The sequence below is a fragment of the Ammospiza nelsoni genome, chromosome W, assembly GCF_027579445.1.
Source record: "Ammospiza nelsoni isolate bAmmNel1 chromosome W, bAmmNel1.pri, whole genome shotgun sequence".
In the NCBI taxonomy this organism is placed as follows: Eukaryota; Metazoa; Chordata; class Aves; order Passeriformes; family Passerellidae; genus Ammospiza; species Ammospiza nelsoni.
In genome coordinates, this window is record NC_080668.1 from 6,263,808 (window position 1) to 6,288,369 (window position 24,562).

General features: G+C 43.5%; 1 protein-coding gene across 1 annotated transcript in view; it reads left to right on the plus strand.

Moving 5' to 3' along the window:
- Window positions 1-2,151: 2,151 nt before the first annotated feature.
- Window positions 2,152-24,562, plus strand: part of LOC132086124 (RNA-binding E3 ubiquitin-protein ligase MEX3C-like) — a 30,604-nt gene continuing 8,193 nt past the window's right edge. The window contains exon 1 of the mRNA XM_059491582.1: window positions 2,152-2,895. Within this exon, the coding sequence (XP_059347565.1) occupies window positions 2,451-2,895 (445 nt within the window). The 5' untranslated portion in view covers window positions 2,152-2,450. The remainder of the gene's footprint in view (window positions 2,896-24,562) is intronic.

Consider the following 24,562-nt stretch of genomic DNA (forward strand, 5'->3'; position numbering starts at 1 on the left):
AGAAAATGTGACAAGCCTGAACAACCCCTCTTGGGTCAATCAAAATGTAGTTCAGCTTTTAATGATGTTCTTTAATAAATTCCTTCAGCCATGATGGGGGTGAGTGAAGCAATGGGGGAAGACAGAGGGTTAAAATAGCTTCCCTGGTGTGAAGTGAGCTGTGAGGAACAGGTCCCAACAAGCCACCAAGTAAGTAATTCTTTTTTCAGACTTAATCTTCCTTCTCAGTTTACAGTTAAGCACATAATCCTTGCTTTGATATTTATACCTCACTCTACATCTTCTCTTTGTTCCACCAAAAACAGGAAAAAAAAGAGTAAGACTAGGCTGAGAGATTCAGATGTGTGTGAACCTTGTAGGTCCCTCTTCTCTTCTGGGAGAAGGTCAACTTCTGGTGTCATGGCAGGGATTGGGATGGTGTTAAATAGATCCAGGTACAGGACTTACTTCCCTGACCCTGTATGACAGTATAGCTGAATAAATGAATCCCAACAATTTTTGGTGAGACATCATTTTGGAGAATGCTAAGGAAACTGGGACTTCACTTTACCTGCACGTTAGAAATATAGTCCTCCTGGGGGTTATAAATGCCTTGGAAATGTTCGGAATTTACAAGATAGTGCTGGAAACCAGACACTTCGAATCTGTTTCAAAAATGAGCTGGTCATTTATGGGTGAGCAGCAGGATGTGTTCCCCAGAGAGTTCCCAGGACCATAGAATCCTAGAATCATGTAATGTTTTGGGTTGGAAGGAATTGTAAAGATCCCTGCCAGGGGCAGGGACATCTTCCAGTAGACCAGGTTGCTCAAAGCCTCATCCAACCTGGCCTTGGTAGGAATCACCATGTAGGATTTATGGGGAGCATTTGTTGTGTGTGAAGTCATGTTGCTACCACAGCAGGGATGGCCCTGAAGCTGTGAGCTCATTTTGCCATTCAAAAGAGCAAATTGAAGTGAACCAAAAGGCAGAACTTCAGCTACATCAACTGGCTTCCACCTGCATCTACATTTGATATACCCCATAATCCTTCCGTACTGCCTACTCCAGACAATAGATTGATGTAACTATTTTACAACCTATATGGACAGAAGTTTGGAGAATTACATGGTGATGGTGTTCACAGGGGTTTTCAGGTGAGGGAAGAGACGAGGATGTTGACTCTATGTTCAGAAGGCTTGATTTATTATTTTATTATATATATATTACATTAAAACTATACTAAAAAGAATAGAAGGAAAAGTTTCATCTCAGAAGGCTAGCTAAGCTAAGAATAGAAAGGAATGAATAATAAAAGTTTGTGTCTCGGATAGAGAGTCCAAGCTAACTGGGCTGGGATTGGCCATTAATTATAAACATCTAAGATGGGCCAATCACAGATGTACCTGATGCATTCCACAGCAGCAGATAACCATTGTTTACATTTTGTTCCTGGAGCATCTCAGCTTCTCAGGAAGAAAAATCCTAAGAAAAGGATTTTCATAAAAAGATGTCTGGACATTACATATTTTTTTATTGACTGCAAAGTCATTATACAATTCTATCACCTCAAATATGAGCACGGTAGAAAGAACTTGATATTCCTAAAACAGACTTTATAAAGGCTTTATTGGATTTTAATTTGTAGTATGGGCTATAAATTGTTCAAGCCACAGTGCTCATACCAATGTCCCTGACACATTGGGCTGCCCTTGAAGATGCTCTGTTTAATAAAGCAACTAACTCCGTGAGAGATCACCTTCAAGCACTTTATTATGGTTGTATTAAGATGTCCACAGCCAATTGCCTTTGCTTTTACTACAGAGAAGGGAGATGGGCTCTGTTGGGGATGGTAACTGTCAAATCACAGAGCCTTTACCTCAGCGGGGAAACACACAACAAGGTATGAGGGGAAAGAGGGCACCACGTCCATCAGACGGTGTGTGTCATTTTTGTCTGTTTTGGGGCTCACCCCGTCTCACCGGACCTTAATTCACAGCACCCCACCGTCCCAGGGCTCACCGAAGCGCTGAGGCGGCGGGATCGAGGGCGGGGCCTCCCCGCACCCCGCAGGCCCCATCCATCCCTGGCGCCACCCAGGAACCAGCTTTGCCGCCCAATGGCGATTCGGCGAGCGCGGGGCGGGATCACCTCTTCCCCGCTGATCCCTCTATTCCAGCGCCGTCTGTAGGCCTGTTGTGGGGAGGGTTATGGGGTAGAAGGTCTGCTGAGAGTGTTGCCCCTGGGGTCCGGGTCGTGCTCCTCACGGCATGGCGGCTCCGCGCCGCTAGACCCTGGCCGGCCTGCCGTGCCTTCCCCGCCATGCCGAGCAGCAGCGCCGCCACGGCTTCCTGTGCCGCCGAGCTGCCGCGCCTCCTCCCCCCCCCCCCCCCCCCCGCTGCCTCTGCTCCAGCAGTACATCTCCGGCCTCGGCTTCCGCGACCATGGCCTGCCCGCCGGAGGCAGCGGAGTGATGGGGGTGGCCCGGCAGCGGGCGGGCTTGGCGCCTCCGCCGGACTCCCTCGGGGAGCCGAAGCTTGGCGGAGCGGGGGAGGCGGCGGCGAGGGGCGAGGGAGATCTGGAGCTGGAGGAAGAGGACGAAGAGGACCACCTGGCCGCGCTGCTGCTGCTCTCCATGTCTTCCTCGCCCTCCCAGCCGCTCCCGCTTCTGCCGGTGTTGGGATCCGTCCTGCTCTCGCCCGCTCTCGATGAGCAGGAGGTAGCGGCCGGGGCGCACGATCCTGAGGGCATGATGGCGGCAATGCTGTCCCACACTTACGGCGGTGGCCTGAGTGGCGGCGGTTCGGTGGGCCTCAGCGGCGAGCAGACGGCGTTGCTCTGCGGAAAGAGCGTCAACACCACCGAGTGCGTGCCCGTGCCCAGCTCTGACCATGTGGCTGAGATCGTGGGCCGCCAGGGTGAGTGGAGGACTGGATGGGTTGTGGGGCGGCCTGGGCCTGCTGCCCTTCCCCGGGGTTCGTGGCAGGCCTCTCCCCGCACGCCCCTGGGGCATGCTCCTTCGAGGCTAGCTGCAGGAGCCCCTTGCCTCGGTAGTAGCATTATGCCCCCTGGGGACGACCTCTCCCTCCCAGCCTCTAGCTTCCCCATGGGGTATAGGATGCTGGCACCAGGCCAGCCCTGCTAGAGAAGGCGAGAGCAAGGACTGGATTAGCTCAAACTTTCCATTTTTGTTCATCTGAGCTGTAAAATGCAGTGGATAGCCTGGCAACGTACATGTAAGTGTTGGCATAGGCTTTGCTTTTCAGTGACACTTGGCTCGTGGTCTTTAGTGAGAAGCTGACTTTTACTGTAGTAACTTAGTATTATGTTTTATAAAGATTTTTGAGTGAAGGACTTTAATTTGCCTTGGAGAGCAAGGTATGGGCTGACACTGTTCCTATAGCTTTTCATGGTGCTCACTGATTGCAAAGACCTGAAGAGTCAACGAGATGGAGAAAGGGGGCCATGTTTAGCCCTCCTCTGTGTGAAAGCCCTTGTCTTTCTGTTTGGGTTATGGCTTCCTGTTGATTGCTGTTGCTACACTCGGTGAGTCTCTATTATGTCATTAGGATTAGGTCATCAGTGATGTCACCATCATTCTGTGCCTTTTATATGGTCTTGTAGGAGTGGTGCTTGGAGGAGTTAAATGTTTTGCACCATCTTTCTAGTGGTGAACTTAATTTTAAAAGCCCTTTTTATATATTGGAAGAAGCAGTGAGCAGTGTGAAGTGTAGGTGTGGAAACTCGGACAATGAAGTTGCCACTCTCTCTTCCCTTTCTGCGTTATTTTTTATTGTTTTGGGGGTGGTGTGTCTCATTTGCTAATAAGCTTTGATAATGAGCAGTTATGCTGCCTAGTCTCTACACCAGTGTGGATTGTTTTTTTCCCTTGAGTATGGAAGAAATAGTAAGATTGGTCTAAACCAATGTGGTACTAAAGAAAGGCCCACTGAGCACCAATGCTTAGGCGAACTCGTTTTCTTTCTACGTTTATTTTAGGTTTTTAGCAGTTAAGGGTGGGATTTTTTCTGTATGTGTCAAAGGAGAATAGAAGGCTGTGCAGCAGAAATTTTCAGGTAGCTTCCTCTGATGCAGACAAATCTGTTCTGTTCAAGCAGAAAATTTGTTTTCCAAGAAATGGTGTTTCAATGTCTTAAGACTATTCATGTGTCACTGGGGATGGTAGGCAGAGGAGAGGGCGGTGGGTGGAAAACAGAACTGAAAACCGCGATTGCTACAGTTCTCTAAAGAAATAGAAACTACTGCGCTTCAAGGACTGGTTAGGCTGCCATGTTTATTCTCCACCAGATCAGGGTTGTTCTCTGTAGTATATTTTTCCATACTTTGAGTCACTTAAAGACAAGATAATGGGGTTTGCATAAAAATAGGATCATTGTTCCTGAGGGTTCATTTGCTGCTTCTGCTTTTATTTTTCATCTGGTGTCATGCTGTTTGGCTTGTGATAAAATATTTAGCCTTGATGGGGAGGGATTTTATAATACCAAGAATTAGGGCTACAAAAGAGGAAGGAGCAGGAGTAGAGGGAGCACTAAAAAAATTGTTACCAAATATACTTGCATGAAAACTTTGTGCAAGGAGGCCCTTCAAAATTCTCATTAATGGGAGACTTATGCTTAAAGACTGCCTCATTTAAGTTGTATTAGTTCCACTAAATATTTGTCAAATGTCTTAAGACATACTAGTCCTTGCATCCCCTTTTATGGTACAGAACTGTGCTGGCTCATTGCATGGGTTCGAGGCTCTTGCTTTCTCATCCAATTGCTTTGCATGTGTCTGTGCCCTAGCCCGCAGTGTTGTCAGTTGTAGTGCAGCTTAGTCTGCCTTGAGCAAGGCTGCTCAGAGCTGCATCCTTCACAGATTGTTCTGCTCTCTGTAAAAATAGAGATTCATATTCTCTTCCTAGCAGACATCCTAACCAGCTGGTTACATTATTATACTTTTCACTAGACCAGGTTGTGCAAAGCCCCATCCAACCTGGCCTTGAACACTTCCAGGGATGGGGCATCCACAGCTGCTCTGGGCAACCTGTTCCAGTACCTCACCACCCTCACAGGAAAGAATTTCTTCCAAATATCTAATCTAAACCTATTCTCAGTTTGGATCCATTCCCCCTTGTTCTATCACTACATGCTCTTGTAAATAGTCTCTTTCCATCTTTCTTGTAGGCTCCCTTCAGGTACTAGAAGGCCACAATTAGGTCACCCCAAAGCCTTCTCTTTTCCAGGCTCAACAATCCCAGTTCTCTTAGCCTTTCCTCATAGGAGAGGTGCTTCATCCCTGTAATCTTGGTGGCCTACTCTGGACTCCAACAGGTCAATGTCTTTCCTGTGCTGGGGACCCCAGAGCTGTATGTAGCACTGCAGGTGGGGTTTCATGAGAGCAGAGGGACAGAATCACCTCTCTTGCCTTGCTGCCCAGGCTGCTTTTGATGCAGCCCAGGATACAATTAGCTTTCTGGACTGTAAGTGCACATTGCTGGCTCATGTCCAGCCTCTCATCCTCCAGCACCACCAAGTCCTTCTTGGCAGGGCTGCTCTTGATCTCTTCATCTCCCAGCCTGGATTGCCCTGACTCAGGTGCAGAACCTTGCACTCAGTCCTGTTGAACCTCATAAGATTCTCATGGGCTCACTTCTCAAGCTTGTCTGGGTCCCTCTGGATGGCATCCTGTCGGGAGTTTAGTTCAAGCATGGCTTAAAGAAAAAGGCCATGAAGCCATGCAATTGAGAGAAAAGTAACAGGTAGCTGTGAAGCAGTTCCCAGCCTGACTTCTATAAACAATTAGTCTCTCTCAGGCATCATTGTATAAACAATAAAGTTCTCAGGCAGTCTTCCCATAACAAATGTAACATCCTCTCTGGGAAAAGATGGCACCCTGGGAACAGATGTGGAAGTTTTGGGAACCGTTCATATCACAGTGGGAACACTGGTTGTATTTTGTGTAAACAATCAACGGTATTGTAAAACAAAAGGAGTGGTTAGAGTTTTCTCTGTTAGCCTATCGTAAACCTGGATTTTGGAATATGCATGAAGTTAATTAACACTGTTATTTAAAGTGACTGATCGATCAATAAATTCGGAGTTCGATGCACAATGGTCGTTCTCCCCTCACTTCAACAAATTGGTGACACCCGGACGTGATAGCGGACACCACGACGATCGCGGCCACCACGGGGATTGCGAACACCAAAGGATAAGTGAGGACTGGTTCAGGCTCCGAAGCAGCGGGAGCGGCAATAAGCGCAAAATTAAAGCGGAGGAAAAAAGAAAACCGCCGATACGCGCCGTGCCCTGGTGACCATATAGATGGGACCAGCTGATACGTGCGGCAGAGGTCTGGGAAAACGCTGCTAGGTGAAAGTGCGCACTTAAAAAGAGGTATGGAAAGACAAGCCGCATATGAACTTTTTATTATGTTTTTGCAAAAAAGGCAAATTAAGGGAATAGACTTACGGAAGGAATTGCAAGGTCTTTTGGCTTATGGTCTGGAACGGGGAATCTTTGTGAATCCCCACACAGTTTACGAGTTAACGGAATTGCGTGAATTCGGTGATTTATTGTCAGAGGCTGCTTTAGAGAGTGGTAAAACTGCCAAGAAGCTAAGCAGGCCATGGCGAGTGATATATGGTGCACTGTTTTACTATCTCTCTGAGTGCAAGACAGCGGCCGCAGCTCGTGGCGCTTCCGAGTCTGTGCTACTCCGAACTCGGCACGGGCGCTCTGCCATGGGGAGCAGCCGCGGTGAGCGACCGCCTAAAATGCTGCGCTGCAGCAGCGGGAGCGGAGGCAGCGGCGGGGAGAGCGGAGCCGCCGCCGCGGGAGCCGAGGCGCGCCGCCCCGGGAGAGAGCGAAGCCACCGCGGGGGGAGAGCGAAGCCGCCGCGGGGGGAGCCACGGGTGCAGCGGTGCCTGCAGCGGAGTCAGCCTGCCGGCGAGTAAACAAAGAGCCCAGCGCAGGGGGGGTTTTCGCCCGCTCTGACACACGCACCGCGGGACTGGAGCGCTTTTTGCAGCGGGAGTGTTTCTCCCTCCCCCCACAGCCGGCAAAAGCTTCAGTTTAAGACCTAACAGCCTAATGGATGTAACTTTTGTCAACAAAAGGAAAAGATCCCTGTTGAAATTAAGAAACAAGTGATGGTAAACAAGGAAAGTTAAAGGCACTTTAGTTCTTCCTGGCAGAGACTGAAACAGGAATCAGCGTACTGTATGCATGGGTCAAATTTCGGCCGGTTTGGCTCGGCATTGGTTATGCTGTCTTGAAATCACCTGTATTGGCAGAGACTTTAACATCAGAAGCCCAGATGGCTCAGTCAGTGGAACATCAGACTCTAGAATTATATTTTGAAAAGTTTAAAAATGTTAAGATATGTTAGACTGATTGTATGAGTGAGATGTTGTGAGTGTGCTTTTTGATATAGAAATGCTATAGCAAACACGTGAACAAAGTTATTTTAGCTTAATATTTTAGAATTAGGCCTGTAAGTAAGTTATAGTAAATGCTATATTTTATGTCTATAGTAAGTTTTATCTGTTATTAAGTAGTTTAAGTTAAATTAAATGCTAAATACTATTAAGGTTAAGTTTGTTAAGTTTATTTTCTGTTAAGTTCGAGGTCTGTTAAGGTTAAATCATATTAGGTTTAAGATAAGTTAGATTCTGTTAAGTTTGATCTTACATTATTTACAAATAAGTCTAAAATCAGTTAAATTTTGTTATAGTTTTGTTAGAATTAAGAGATTTTACATGTAAGTTCTGTTGATTTAAAATTCTATTAAGTTTAAGTAAAGATAAGTTTAAGTAATGTTAAGTTCTATTAAGTTTAAATATTTTAAGTTTAAGTATTTTAAGTATAAGTGCTATTAAGTTTAAGTGATGTTAGATAGATTTATGCTTTTAGGATAGGTGTTTGTTTTATGACTTGTGTTCAAAGTGTTGTTGTAAACATCAGAGAAACCTTGCTAGCTGAAAATACTATTTAGTTATTAGAATTGCCTATTCTTATGTTGCAGGGAGTGCAACACAGTTAGCCCATAGAATTTTGAAGCCAGTTAAGTTCTGTTAATTTAAAAATAAGTCTGCTAAGTTAAGTATTTTAAGTGCTTCAAGTGCATACTACTTTCTCACCACTCCAAATCAACAAAGGACTGAGAATCGCCCAGCTGATGCCATTTCAGCCAAATGACTAAAGGATTACAGACTATAAAACTGATTTTGAACATTTTTGAGAAACCCAGGGAAGGGGTGGATGTGAAAATCTCAAGGACAGAAAGGATCGTTTTCAGACTTGCCATTCACCTCCTCTCCAGGTTCACATGAATGAAAACAGCTAACAGACTTCTTTTCTTAGTCCAATTACCACCTACTGTGCAATGCCTGATAAGGCCGGACATTGTGGCTCAGCTGAGAGTGGTTTTAACCCTTTGGGATAAAACGCTGTTGCCGGACGACCAGGGAACTGATTGACATTATTGAATCATTATCATCTTTCCATATAAAAGGACCGGCAAAAGAGAACTGCCTTGAATGTCACAGCCCAAATTGTGCTGCTTGGGTGGCACTGTGTTGTGGGGGTTGTGACAGGACCTTTTGGGTGGATCAGTTGTCACATTTCCATTTATGGTGTAACACCTGTAATTATAGACATACCTGGGAACATAATTGGGAGTGGGCTCTACGGAACGAAACAGGACTAAACACTGCCTCAGCTTTAGATCTTTATGAATCACATGAGCAGAAAATCTTGGCTTATTATCGGTGGGAGGTACAGTGTATTTTGAAAAGGGTTAAAGGTTAAAAATTGATAAGAAAAAAAAGGTCAAAGTAAAAACAGAAAAATGAGGTTTATTTTTGTTATATTGCTAGGTGTAGTGGTAGCTGAAGAATTAAGGGTAATACAGTTTAATCAACCTAGAGATAATGTATGAATAACACTTGCTAGACAGATTAATCAGTCGTCGCTTTTTCTCAGCATTGCCAGTATCGTCTCCTCAAGAATTCCGCAGTCTTATTAATAATCGTGCTTTATGTATGCACAATATGGTAAATATTAAATTGCCTGCACAGAAAGGGTGTACTGCCAGTCAGAGTGATGGCTACCGACAATGTCTGTTAATTCAATCACTTAATACTCCTTTGCATTCTCCACCTGAGGAGTTGGAGCTTTTTGGAAGTGCAAATGCTAGCATGACCAGCACTTCCAACAGTGGATGGTTTAGCTTTGACTATTCTAATCCTCAAAAGATGAATCCATATAAACAGACATGGGCTACTTTGGATTCAGCTCTAAAGCCAAACATAGTGTCTAAACAACTCTACAGCCATTGTAAAGGCTCTAGCATCATGACACCTAAGAAATTACCTACAGGAATATTTCTAATTTGCGGAGATAGAGCCTGGAATGGTATACCTGCCCAGCCTCAGGGTGGACCTTGTTATTTAGGCAAGTTATCACTATTTCACCCTAATATATCTGTGCTGATGCAATTAAGTCATCAGATAAGCAGGCAAAAGTGTAGCTTACACAATTTAGACTGTAGTCAGATAGGAGATCCATGGTTCTGGAGTAGATTTAAACAAGTGATTGTTCCAGCTCTCCTACCATGGGGTGTTGCAAGCAAAGCAATGACTCTAGCAAAACAAATAGGGTGTTGGGCTAAGGGTGAATTAAATAGAACTTCACAGATATTAGATATGTTATCTTCAGATGTACAAAGTGTTAACCACACTGTTTTACAAAATAGAGCTGCTATAGATTTCTTGTTATTGGCTCAAGGCCATGGATGTGAGGAGTTTAAAGGGATGTGTTGCATGAACCTGTCTGATCATTCTGTATCTATTCATGCTAAGTTGAAAGAGCTATGGCTAGGGCTTAACAGCCTTAAGGAAGAAGAAGGATTGGGTATTGATGAGTGGCTTAAAAGTTTAGGATTGGGACCATGGCTAAGAAACCTTGTAAAATATGCTATAGGGATATTAGGTGTACTCTTATTGCTTTTACTTATCTTACCTTGTTTCTGTAGCTGTATCCAAAAGATGGTTAGTAGGATGATAGAGAAAATGTGGCAAACTAACCTCCTTTCTTTTAAAGAAAAAGACGGGGGAAATGTCGGGAGTTTAGTTCAAGCATGGCTTAAAGAAAAAGGCCATGAAGCCATGCAATTGAGAGAAAAGTAACAGGTAGCTGTGAAGCAGTTCCCAGCCTGACTTCTATAAACAATTAGTCTCTCTCAGGCATCATTGTATAAACAATAAGGTTCTCAGGCAGTCTTCCCATAACAAATGTAACATCCTCTCTGGGAAAAGATGGCACCCTGGGAACAGATGTGGAAGTTTTGGGAACCGTTCATATCACAGTGGGAACACTGGTTTTATTTTGTGTAAACAATCAACGGTATTGTAAAACAAAAGGAGTGGTTAGAGTTTTCTCTGTTAGCCTATCGTAAACCTGGATTTTGGAATATGCATGAAGTTAATTAACACTGTTATTTAAAGTGACTGATCGATCAATAAATTCGGAGTTCGATGCACAATGGTCGTTCTCCCCTCACTTCAACAGCATCCCATCCCTCAGGTGTGTTAACAGCACCACTCAGCTTGGTGTAATTTGCAAATTTGCTGAGGGTGCACTCAATCCCTTTGTCTATGTCATTAATGAAGATATTAAAAAACACTGGTCCCTGTACAGACCCCTGAGGGACACCACTTTTTACTGATGTCCATCAGGACTCTGAGCTGTTGACTACTACCTTCTGGATGCAACTGTCCAGCCAATTTCTTATCCATTTAACAGTCCACTCATTGAATCCATCTCTTTCCAATTTAGAGAGAAGGATGTTGTGTGGGACTCGTTCACAGGCCTTACAGAAGTCCAGATAGATGATACCTGTAGCCCTTCCCTTGTGCACTGATGTAGTCACTCCATCATAGAAGGCCACGAAGTTGGTCAGGCAGGACTTGCCCTTGGTAAAGCCATGCTGGCTGTCCTGAATCACCTCCTTGTCTTCCACGTGCCTTAGCATAGCTTCTAGGAGGATCTGTTCCATGATCTTCCCAGGATTATCTTGAATGAATTTAGATAAGTTTTATGCCAGACTCCTCTGTACTGCAGTACTTTTTTATGTAGGGGTGATGAGATTGAAATGCTACTTCTGACAGATTTCCACAAAGATTAGGTTTATATTCTTTCTGTTGCTGTCTGAGGTATAAAAAGAACTTGAAAGTCTGCAGTCTAAAAACATCAGCTCTGAAATACCAGGAATGCGGAGTTTGATCTAGGCTTTGCTTGAGGCCTCATTACTGTGTCTGAGAGCGTGTTTTTTGTAAGTCCTAACTGAAAAAGTAATGATAACCAGAATTCCACAGTATTCTTTATCCAAATTTAATTTTTTTGCACAGTGGAAGAGAATCTCTAGACACTTTATCAGACCAAAGGAGCTTCTGAGTTCTAAGCAAGCTGTAAACAAGCAAAGACCTTATGGTGCACGCATTTCACATTTTTTCCATTGTGTGTGAGTTTCAGAAATAAATACAGCACTTAAGGCAGTGGTGTTCCCACAGCCCTGCTCTAGGTTTCTGGATTCCAGATTAGAATCATAGAATGGTTTGGGTTAGAAGGGGCCTTCAAGATCATCTAGTTCCAACCCTCCCCTGCCATGGGCAGGGGGTGCCTTTCACCAGATCAGGTTGCTCAGGGTCCTATCCAATCTGGCCCTGAACACTTGCAGGAATGGGGTATCCACAACTTCTCTGGACAATTTGTTCCAGTGCTTCACCACCGTTTGAATAAAGAATTTCTTCCTAACATCTCCTCTAAACCTGCCCTCTTTCAGTTTAAAACCATTGCCCCTTTTCCTGTCACTATCTGCTTGTATAAAGAGCCCCTCTCTCTCCTTTTAATAAGCCCCTTAAGATACTGGAATGCTGCAATGAGGTCTCTCCGAAGCCTTCTCTCCATGCTGGACAATCCCATGCCTTTCTTCATAGGAGAGAGGTGCACCAATCCTCTGATCATCTTTGCGGCCACCTCTGGACCCACTCTAACAGGTCCACATCTTTCTTGTGCTGAGGACCTCAGACCCCTGGATGTGCTACTCCAGGTGGGGTCTCAGAAGGGCAGTGTTAGGAGGGTAGAATCACCTCCCTTGACCTGCTGGGCATTTCTTCCTGCAGCCCAGGGTCTCGTGTGGGCATTTTTGCTGGCAGCTGTGCACAGATGTGGGATGCCACAGCTATAGAAGGCATGGAGTGCTTGAAATGTATTTTGTGGTTGATAGTTGAAACTATGTTAGAGGTTGCTGGGTTACTGTGACAGTAGTTCAATGTGTTGCTGCTCAAAGCATTTACATCACTGGAAAAGGATTAAGACTTTAATGAATAAGTTAAGTGCTCCTTCAAAGTTGTGTATTATTTCTAAAACCTGGCAGATTTTTGTGCCTTTGTTTTATTTTTTTAAAATGTTATTTTTATTAATCTGAAATGTTCTCAGCCTTTTCTTATTCCCCTTGCCTCTCGAGAAATGAAGTTGACAGACACTTTTTGAGGTAGTGCAATATATTTCTTTGTAGTCTTTGAGGTAGCAAAATCTCAAAGGTGAACAACAAAGGAAAAGATTTTTGTATCCTTTTATTCTTTTAAAGGCATGCGACTGGGAGCTAAGAAAACTAGATTCCATTCCTGGCAGTGTATAGGCTTCCTGTGTGAATTTAAACTAGCTGTTGAATCCACCCTTTGCTAACTTGGCCAGTCATCATGCTGAGCAGAAAAGCTACTTCCTTTGCTGTCAGCAGCTAAAAATCTTGCATGCACAAAGTTGCATTGGTTTAAAAACTAAAATCAAGTTAGAGAAAGTGCTCTTGAAAAGTGGTAGCAAGAAAGCTGTGTTGCTGAGGAGGTGACTTGGTTTGCATGAGAAAAGCTGGGATTAAATAAGCGGGTATCCAGACTTAAAAAGCTTTCGGAGGTCTCATTTAGAAGGTTTTGTTTTAATCTCTGAATCATGTGAAGGACTTGTGAAAGCCTTCTGTGGATCAAGTCTGTCCTGTAGACATGCTGCATCCCTGAGTATATTGACTGTCTTCAGATAGTGATTGCTGGAATATATTTAATACATTCCAGTGTTTTGACTATCCAAGTAATGTGATTTTTCCAAGTGTTTATATCCTCGATAAAACGGACAATAGTGGATTTTCTCCCTAAAACATCACTAGAGTTGGGAGCTGCTTAACTCTAAAGCAACACTTCTATACAGATTTAATGATCCGGGACTCTTTTTTGTTTGTTTTTGAATATGGGCTCTTGAGCAAAATATTACTTTGCTTAAAATAATCCTGGAAATTGAAACAAAACCATAATTCTGATAAGTTGGTAGCTGATAACTGTCTAACATAGCTGAACAGCCAAATAAAAGCAATAGCTATCACTCAGGTAGTGGAAAAGTGCTAAAGCAACCCTAGAGTTATATATATTATAATAAAATATAATAATAGTAATATAATCCTAGACCTTATGTTAGGATATCTATGTACTGTATTTAGCTATTAAGGGATTAATTATAGTCCTTTCAAAAATACTGAATATCTGGTTTTATCTCTCAATGTGTTGTGATAATAGCATTACTGAATTATTGACAGTACTTATATAGCCTTGACTGGTTATTAATTACCTGTAAGGAGTAGTCAGCATAAGCATAGCTAACTAACCTGAATTGCATGTTTGTTGGTTTTGGGGGTTTTTTTAAACTGGATCCTTAAGATTTCTACTTTCATGGATAAGTTTAATTTGTATGACAGAAGTTGTCATGTATCTCAGTGCCAACTGATTGCCACAGACAACAAAGACCACAGGTTCAACTAATTTAAGTGAAAAAGGCAATTACACTTCATATTATTTTTTTGCATCTTCTATAACAAGCTGGTTATTAAATGTTATATGAAATGCCTTGTTCTAAAGACTGAAATAAAACTTGAGGTATTTGTTGGAAAGCTATTTTTCTAGATAGTTGAAGTCTTGTCATTTTTAGAGCCTGAAACTTCAGGATCTGAAATATGTGAGCATACTGTGGCCTGGCATAATCTGAAATTACTGTTGAATTTTCAATGGCCTATTGCTCTGATACCATGTAACAAATGTGATTTCAGTTATGTTATTTGTCATTTCTGCTATGCAAAGATCCAACTCAAGTTGTGGAGTGTGTTAGAAAGGTGCAAGTTTTCCAGCTGGGATTGTAAATCCTTGCTCATAAATGCTGTTCTTGTCTGGCTTCTTGGGTGGGAAGGACACCAAACACAGTGCACACTCAGGAGACTTTGTGTAGTCTGCCAGAAATTCTGTAGATTTTAATGCGTGAATGCATAATAAGATTATTTTTTTAATGAAGCTGAAATTAAAAATCTTGGAAGGTAAAATACCAATTTCTAATTGTCTGGTCCTTTTGATTTTCTTGTAAAATTGCTGTGTTATAAAAGAGTATGGTTTTCTTTTTTATGTTTATAACATACACATAAAAAAGAAATACTGATAAATGTGCTTCTGAACTGCACTGGATTAACTTGTCTGGCATGAGAAAATGGATGAATTCTTTTAAGCTGTTAGTAAAGTCGGCAGATGTTGAGTGTTTCCATGTCTCAGCCTGTTACCCTCTCTTCTAGTACACTGTGGTCTGAATTTCTGGAAAAGAAACTTTGTTCTAAACAAGGTGTTGGCTATCTCAAACATCTTAAATTTTGTTTTCATGCAATGCTTCCATCCCATACAGCCAGTTTCTAATTGCAGGCAAAAAATTTAGCAGGGATAAGGTTGCAAACTTCCTGTAACAAAAAATGTTGCTGAGCCCTCGTACACTTTTATTTAATCAAAAGAAAAGGTCAAAGAGCTCTAAATCAAGCATTTGTTTCCAATTTCAGGTATTCCTTAATGTCTTCATTTTCTCTTTCATGTATTCTTTTAAAAGCATGAGATTTTGTCAGTGTCTGAGATCTGTTTCCTTTACTGGTGTGAGTCAGTAGTTCTCAGGTCTGCATCAGGTTCTCCATTTCTCTTTTGAACAGACACGTTATCTGCTACTTTTTACCTTCTAGATCATTTAACCTTTGACAGTATATTGTGGAATTTCATCTATAAAAACACAGGTCTAGCAGCATTTTTGAATCAAGGTTTTGGTGTAAGTGAAGATTTGCATAGTCTTTTGCAACCTTCCTTTATTGACATGTCATTATAGAACGCGATATAGCACAAAGTACCACGACTCCATCAGAAGGGTGCAAGAGAGATTTATTACAGCAACATGTTGCTTTTATACTTTTTCAAGATATTTACATTTACTTAACATACACATTCACTGTCCATTGATTATAAGAAAGAAACAAAATTCTCAGTAGGTGATCAAGGAGCCACTGTCATTCTGTGAGCCAGCTAGAGTCCGTATCTTTTAACTTTGTCTCCTTCATCATGTCTCCATGGTGACAACATTGGTGTCTTCCTCAGGAGAGATATGGGGCTTTCCTTATCTTCAGGAAGCCTTTGCTGGCTCACAAGAACAGCACAGAATGTCTTTCCTACATTGACCATTTACTGCATGGCATGAATAGTGTTTCTTTTTAATATTGTCATGCAGGTCAGCTTTCCCAATGCTGTTGCTCACACAAATCTGTTTCATTCACTAGATCAGTGTTCCTTATCAGAACAACTTTTTTCCTGTAGTTATTTGTTGGATGTACTCCCTTTCTTATAACTATTGCTTTTCTGCTATTGTACCTTCCTAATTTGGCTCAACAGATGCTACCTTAGTCCTGGTGCTACAGCAGTGCAAGTAACTAATTATACAAGTTGCTGCCCTCTGGCTTTTTTGCTCCATGGAACTTGTTTACAAAGTTGCCATCTGTTTTGGGAATTGGAGTATTCTTCTGCCTGTGAAATTGCTGATTTATTTGATAGTGTCCTGGACTGACTACTTCATTCTGTACTAGATTTATTTATATACATATATATATACATATATATATACATATATATATACATATATATATATATAAACTGATAAATTAATAGATGCCTAAGAAATCTTTAATAAAGAGTTTCTATGTGGTTCTTGAACCACAGCTTTTTTTTTTAGAAGAGGGAAATATTTATGAGAGCTTTTGAGTAGCCTTCTCTTGGAAAGCTTTCTCAACATCATCAGAGACTCTTAAAGCTGCCCACATTTCCCATCTCTTAGCTTGGCACTAATAGGATCAAAGTCCTGCTTCCTTTGATCTGGCATAGCCAAGTGGTTGACCTCAATTCCTTGGCTCTTGGTTAAAGCACTTGAGATCTCCTGACTCCTCTGTCCTGGTACCTAGGCAAAGCCTGTGTGGCTGCAGCACCTCCGGTGCACTTGAACTTGAAGTGCTGGTCTGGAAAGTATCTCCTATAAAACCACTTCTACAGCTCCAGCTGGATAATGACAAGTAGGTAACTCATGTATCATCTTCGCTTTGTATTTTTTTACATGTGCTAATGCCAAGTAAGTGGTCAGTTGCTCCTCAGAAATGGGTGTGATGGAATTATAATGGGAGCAGTCTTGATCCCTATGTATAACATAGAAACATAGAATATCCTGAGTTGAAAGTGACCCACAAGGGTCATCAAAGTCTAACTCCTGGCCCTGCATGGGACAACCGGAAAAATTGCACCATGTGCCTGAGAGTATTGTCAAAACACTTCATGAATTGTCAGGGTTGGTGCTGTGATCACTTCCCTGGGAAGCCTGTTCCAGTGCCCAGCCACCCTGGGTGAAGAACCTTGTCTTAATGTCCAACCTAAACCTCCTCTAACACAACTTCAGGCCATTCCCTTGGGTCCTGCTACTGGTCACCGGAGTGGAGATCTGTGCCTGCCCCTCCACTTCCCTGGAAGTTGTAGACTGTGATGAGGTCTCCCCTTAGTATCTTCTAGGCTGAACAAATCAAGTGACCTCAACTGCTCCTTGTATAGCTTCCCCTCCAGATTCTTCATCATCTTTGTTGCCCTCCTTTGGATACTCTCCAATAGCTTTATAGCTTTCTTATATTGAGGTGCCCAAAACTGTGCACAAAACTTGAGGTGAGTCTGTGGTGGGTTGACCTTGGCTGGACACGAGGTGCCCATCAAGCCACTCTATCACTCCTGCTTCCCAGCTGGACAGGGGAGAGAAAATAAGATGGAAAACAACTCGTTGGCTGAGATAAGGCAGTTTACCAAGGCAAAAGTAAAAGCTTGTGTGTGCACAAGCAAAGAGGAAGAAAATTTTTTTATTTTCTACTTCCCATCAGCAAGTGATGTCTAGCAGGGCTTCAGCATGTGTAGCAGTTGCTCCAGAAGGCAAACATCATAAGTAAGGAATACCCCTCTTCCTCCTTTTCTTAGCTTGTATAGCCCTTATGGAATATCCCTTTGGTTAACTTGGGTCAGTTGGCCTAGTTGTGTCCCCTCCCAGGATCTTGCCCACTCCCAGCCCCTAATGGGGGGAATTTTGAGAGACAGCACTGATGCTGTGCCAGAGCTGCTCAGCAGTATCCAAAACACTGGTGTGTTATCAACACACTTCTAGCTACCAATGCAAAGCATAGCACTGTGAGGACTACTTTGGGGAAATGAACTCTGGCTTAGCCAGACCAAATACAGAGCCATCTTGATATGTTCCACAGGCAGGCACAGAGGTTTGGTAACTGCAAGTCCTGGTTTGGGACAGATTTGGGAGGGAACTTCCTGAAGAGGTCTCCTCTAGAAAGCAAATTCAAGCGGCCCCTCCCCCAACCAGTTTGGGAGGTAAACCTCCTTCAAGAAAAGTGGAAAACGCTGTTTATTTAACAAGCTAAGTAAGTACTCACAAACATGAAAAAATGAATAATATTAAACAATGCAACCTCTCGTCGTTCTGACGAGATGGCAAATTCAGAGAGAGTCCTTCTCGTGGGGTGTAGCTCGGCTCGCTCAGTCTCTTATCAGTCCCTCCTGCACTGGAGAATGCCGCATCCTGGGCCCCGGTGGGCCACAGGTGTGAGCTCACAGTGCTTTGCTGGGTTTTCGGTCCAGAGCAGGGCTGATCGGTTCCAAGAAAAAGAAAAGCCACAGTCTGAGGCACTTCTCTGCCTTAGTTAGCTAAAAAACTAACTAACAGCAAAGGAGAGCTCTCTTCTGCTGTCTGTGCTGCAGGCAACAGTGAGAGAATGCGGGGGAGCAAGTGCAGTTTCTGCAGACAAACTGCGCGTGCTTCTTCTCCCCCTCGGATCTAGTTTTAAAGGCGCAGAACTCAATATCCAGCATAAACAAAACAGATGATTGGGGATACAAGCATCATAAAGTCACCCCAGGACACTGCAGTGGATCTAAAAGCTTGTGATTGCAGGGGTGAGTTGTTGATGGGTCAGGAGGCAAGGAAAAATATCTTTAGTATAAAATGCTCTGATTTTTTTTTATTATGTAGTGAAAGGTTCAAGAGTTAAGGGCCAGGAAAGATCACTCACAGATAGCTATCACTGGCAAAACAGACTCAACTTGTGGATATTAACTGAATTTATTGCTAACAATATCAGAGCAGGATAATGAGAAGTAAAATGAGACCTTAAAAACACCTTCCCCCCACCCCTCCCTCCTTCCTGGGTTCTTACCTCCTCCCCCACCATTGCAGGGAGACATGGAATGGGGGTTATGGTCAGTTCATCATGTCACCAAAAATGTCAGGTGTGGCGGTTTTGGTTGAACCGGGCAGAAATACTAATTAAGTGTAGTGGTTGTGGTTAGCCAATCCGAGTTTCCCGGCCAATGCACCAATTAATGTACCGGGTGTAGTGCTGGCCAAATGCCAGTGCACCCACTAGAATTATTTTCTCATTTTCTGCTGTGAGATAAGGATTAGGAGAGCAAAGCAGGCTCAAAACTTTGAAGGGTATAAAGAAAACTTTATTAACAGAACTAAAAATAAATAGTAAGAAATCAGAATAAACCTTCAGGTCACTTCTCCCATCAGCTCTTCTTTCTTTTCCTACTGACAATGTAAAGAGACAAATTTGTTGTTTTCAGTCAGTTTACCACTTTTAAAATAATCTTTCTTCAGTTCACTTAGGGAAAGGCATCTCTCCTGCCATGCCATGGAGACTTTTCCACAAGAAACAGTTCTCTCATGGTTTTAATTATCATGAATAGCAGCTGCCTGGAAATCTGCAATCGTGAAGTCCCTCCCATGGTTTGGTAGTCTTCCCACAACTACCACCGTGGGTCATCTCAGCTTATTGGGGTGCAATTTTAAGGATGAGCTGTTCTAGTATAGAAACAAATGTTCTCTTTTATCTCTGGGAACAGAGATTTTCTTCTCCCATCCCTGGGGCCAGGTTTCTCATCTCTCTCTGTTCAAGCTTCTCATTAGATCACAGCTACGTCAACATCTGCTTGCTTCAACACTGGTGCTTCTGCTCACGACTATGGCTAGAACGCTACATCCCCTCAATGTATTCCATGAATTACGAGGGGGAAAAAAAGAGGCTGATGTATCAATTATATTGTCACCATAGTCTTACAAGAGAATTTCAGCTCAAAACTAAGGCATCTCCTCATTCTCCTCCCATCTGGTATTTGACTCCTTCGCTGACCCCATGTTGTTTTCTTTGTGTGTCTTCACCCTTTCCTTTTTCTCTCACTCGAGAGAGGATTGATGTCTGCAAATTTCATCTGTGCACTAAGAGAGTTAATGTCTCGCTCAGGCCTGCGAATGGTCATGTGATCTCTGCGGGTGGCGGCTGCTCTCGTTTCCTGGCTGTTTTCCAACCCTGCCGCATTTAATTCCAGCCGCGGGGCTGCTTTCTGCGTGGCCGGCTCAGCCCGCAGCGCGGCTGAGATTCTGCCGCCGCTGAGTTCCAACCACAGCCGGCAGGCCAGGCCGCCTCTGCTCGGCTTCGGGTGGAGCTGAGCTGGGCCCGGCTTTGGCTGTGAGCTGCCGAGCCATCCTGCTGGTACCGCAGAAAATCATGCGGCTGAGAACAGAGGTGGCCCTGCACAGAAAACGCCCCTGAAACTTATCAGGGTTAGTTTAGCAAAACTTAAAAGTTTCAGTAATCTAATAATCACACTCTAACAATAAAAGAAAATTAGCTATATGCTGGCCAGAGTGGAAAACTACACTGCTTAACTTCTTATGATTAATTAAAACAGTTTAAAAGTTAATTAAAGCTATTAATTAGAAAAAAATAATTAGGAAAGTTATATAATTTCCAACAATCACATGTTGTTCCTGCTGCTGCTCAGGGAGAAGAGTCCTTCCCCTATTCCAGCATGGGATCCTTTCCATGGGAGACAGTCCTTCATGCTTGTAATATATAATGTAAAATAATTCATGCTTAAGGGGAAATGTATAAAATAAAAATTGTAAAATGAATTTAACATCTAACGAGCCTCTGACCACGAACAACCTGGAGACAAATTACCACATTGGAATTATGAAACTCCTGGTGGTAGCAGTAGAAGAATGCCTCATTAACTAATAAAAGGAACATGGCTGGTGCGGAGATGGGCTTCCTCCGGAACCATCAGGGAACACCCAAGGACGATCAGCACTTGATAGATATCATCAATCAAGATAACCGAAGTCACCAAGGAACATACATCTGAATACATCCCCTGACATGATCAGCGCCTGCCACTACTCAGGAAACAGCAATTGTCCAACCCTGCACAGTGAAAGAAAACTTCATACATGTGCGGGATTACAAAAGGAATCAGGGCACCTCTGCCTCAGGCATAAAAAACTGTATAAAACAGCCCTGCTGGAGACGGCATTCGTGAACAGAGGGAGATCTGGTGCAATAGAGGTTGGATCTAGGTTCACCCAGCGCCGATCCCGGGCTCCACGCTGTCTCTTTGACTGTGGTTTTTGAGGATTGTATTTTGGTCATGAAAATAAAATCTTTCACATTTATTAATTTGGCTTTCTTGTTGATCATTTATAACAATGATGATGGGCTTCATAATCTAAGTCCATCCCACAAGCAACAGTTCTCAATGAACTGTTCCAATGTGGCCCCCTTTTCATGGGGTGCAGTCCTTCAGGCACAACCTACTCCAATGTTGGTCCCCTACAGGGTCAGAAGTCCTACCAGGAAACCTGCTCTAGTGTGGGCTCCTCTCTCCACAGGTCCCTGCCAGAATCCTATTCTAGTGCAGGCTTCCTACAGGGTCACAGCCTTATTTTGAGCATCTACCTGCTCCCATGTGGGTCCATCTTGGAGCTGGCTGGCATTAGTTCTGTCTGGCAGAGGGGAAGTTTCTGGCAGCTTTTTACAGAAGCCACCCCTGCAGCCCCCTGGCTACCAAAACCTGGCCACACAAACTCAGTATAATGTAGATCAGCATCTTTTGCAAGTATAGAGAAATTACCATCTTCCTTAAATCAACTAATTATATTCAACAGCCAGTTAAAAAAAATTGTCAAGAGTTAAAATTTTCTACTGCATTAATTAAAACAAGGTGTGAGATGAAATTAATTGATCTTAGTTGAAAGGTGATAGTAACGAGTGTCCATCAACTGACTAGACAACAGGTAGTATTTAAAATGGCTTTAATAACCCAGCGAAATGCCACAAATGTTCTGGTTTTAATTTTCTTGTGTAGCCAGCCTGCTTAAGGAAGTTTAGCCATTAAACAATTTAGAATAGGTTTTCATTTTCTCTCCCAATGCAGCTTCATCTCTGCTTAATAAATGGGGCATTTATCTTTTTTGTACTGTATAATCACAAACTGTAGAAATACTTTTAGTTATTTCACAACTGAGAGGAAACGTTCTGTTTAAACAAAAGAATGCAGCTTGGGAATGAACAGCTCTTCTGAAATATGTCAAGCAGTCATTTTTAATGAAGTGGATTATTTTTTCCTTCTTTGTTAATCAGGTGTGCAGTGTTATGCTTTGCAGACCGGCAGCTGTTTGCCTTGTGGTACTACCATCCAATGTTTCAGTCAGGTAACAAAGGATTTGCACAGTCGCAGGGGTTCTTGCTTTCTGATTAAAAATTTGTGGCAACCTAGCAATGAAATAAGGGCTGTGCCAGCTTAACAGACTCTCCCTTTAAAGCTGTGTGCATATACAGCTGTTGCAGGCTGTCACGGTTTGACGCTGGCACAATGCCAGTGCCCCCATGAAAATACATTCTCCCTGGTGTCTGCTGTGAGATGTGACCAGGAATAAGCAAAGCAGGCTCCCACTTAGAAATAAAGAAGAGAAAACTTTATTAACCTACAACTATATGTAAAAAGAAACACACAGAAAGAATGAAAACCTTCCAAAAACATTTCCTCCTTCCCCCACCAAATTTCCAATACATCCATCCCTCAGATCACAAACTCTTGGTCTATCACCACCCTTTAGATAATCAATTCTCAGTTTATCAAGGAGTGAGGAGTCTCTCTTGTGCCATAGGCTTCCCCTGGAAACACAGTTGAGACCTCTTGTGTTTCCTGTCACACGTGGCACTGCCTGGAGATCATTTGCCATCGTGAGATCTTCCTTCCATGCCCAGTGCTCTTACCACTGCACATGGACCAGGGCTGCTTCTAGGGTTTTCCTTTTAAGGGTGCTTTGTCCAGTTCCAAAAAGAGCACAGTCTCTCACTTTTGGGACACCAGTCCCCCCCAAATTTCACCCTCTGGGGCCGAGGGGTCTCAGGAACAGAGATCCTCTCCTCCACTGAAGATCGAGGGCACCAACCACCACCCTCCTCATCCGTTGTCTCTGTTCATGCACTCTCATAACATCACTGCACTCTCTTGGCTCCAAGCCATTGCCTCCGCCTAGATGCAGTCTCTGTGTCACAAGAAAAAAATGTTTCTGTCCATGGCTATACAAGAAAAGTTCAGCCAAAGGCCACTTCATCATCTGCCACCTAGGATTCTTCTCAACTTCTCTCAGACATCTTTCACTTGCACAATCCTGCATCATACTTGCCCATTTCCTGCTATTCATCCCTATCTCTCTTCTCATTCAGGAGAAGGACCAGCATTTGTAAGGTTTCCATCATCCAAGAAAAGGGTTAAAAATCTCAGGCTCTGCCTGTCCAGAACGGCTGCCTTGCCGAGCACCTTCTCGCCCCACCCCTCCTTCTCCTCGGCCTGCTATCAAATTTCAAGGTGGCACAGGCACAGACACTGGCTCTCCCTCTCTCTCCTGGGAGGGGGCTGCTGGATGACTCTCCAATGTTCCTCCACCCTTCCATCCTGCAAGGGCCTCTTCACCTCCCCTCTCTGTCCAAGGCCCTACCTCACCCGGCTGCATGGCTTCCCCTCTCCCACCCAGCCACAGCAGCTGGGCAGAGGAGAGGTCTGACCTGTTTCCTTGCCGGAACCCAAGAGGAAATTTTCCTGGGAGTGCTCTGCTTTTAACCCCCCGTGTTCTCAGAGGCGTATCCATGTCCCCAGTGGCCACATGAGGTGCCAATATTCAAATCTGAGCACCTATTGGTTTGACCACAGCATCCCAAAAAAACTCACTTCTTCTCAAACTACGACACAGGCTCATAGAAAACAAATCCCTGCATGTTCCTGTCAACACACTTGGCAATTCTATGCCATCCCCTGCTGGTCTGGAGGGACTTCCCAGACCTTGCCCTTGCTTTCTAGGCAAGAAATTAGCTATGGCTGTGCTAGCAGCTCATTGTTTGGGGTTGATGTGAGTAATTATTCTGTTGCTGCCTTTTTACTTGGTGTCAGCTTATTATGGTGGTCAGAGCACTAAAGACTGTATTCAGAATAGAGGCTGTAATACAATATTGTCTTTTATCAGATAACTGCAAAGCTACTGAAAAATATATTCCTGCAAACTATGGCTTTCTATTTAGTGCTGATGGGCTGTGAGATCTGTGGTTGCTCTGGGGACAAGTTGAAGGATGCCAGACTTGATCAGGGCTGCTCGTCAGCCCCCCCTCCTGTTTGAGAGAAGAGTTGGTGCTAATACAGCTTCACCCTGCTTGCTGCTTTTCCAGCCTAGGCTGTACTGGTAGCTTCACACACTATTTGTGTTGGAAGAGCTGCAGGAAGTTCTCAGTTTTGATCCCCTTAGCTAGTTACTTGTCAGGAGCAGGGAAGGAAAACATACTGATTTCATTTGATTGTGGTTCACAGGGGCTGCTCACTGATTTTTTACCCACCATGACTTCCAGGCTTCTATTTGGATAAATTTCTTTCAGCTTTTTTTTCCTAGATCCCTCTGTAATTGGGGAGGCAAAATTAAATAGACATGATGGTAAGAAGGTTTAAGTTCCTGTGTGTGCCTGAACCCCAGTTTTGCAGCACTTGGCAAGAGGAATGTGGTATAAGGTGTGTGTCCCTGCTGTGACAGGTTGCATTTTGCTACTGTTGATAATTGGAAGGATTAAGGACTTCTGTCCTGTGGTGAGAGGGGATGCCACACAACAAAGGGAACCTCATCTATAAATTGATCCTTGTCCCATTCCCACTGTGTGACATGGAGGGGAATTCAGCAGAAGAAAGAAACTGGGGGAATGTCGCAGACATTTCTTCACAGAAATCCTTTCTTTCAGATTTCTGTGTCTTCTGGAGGCCAGAGGCCTCCG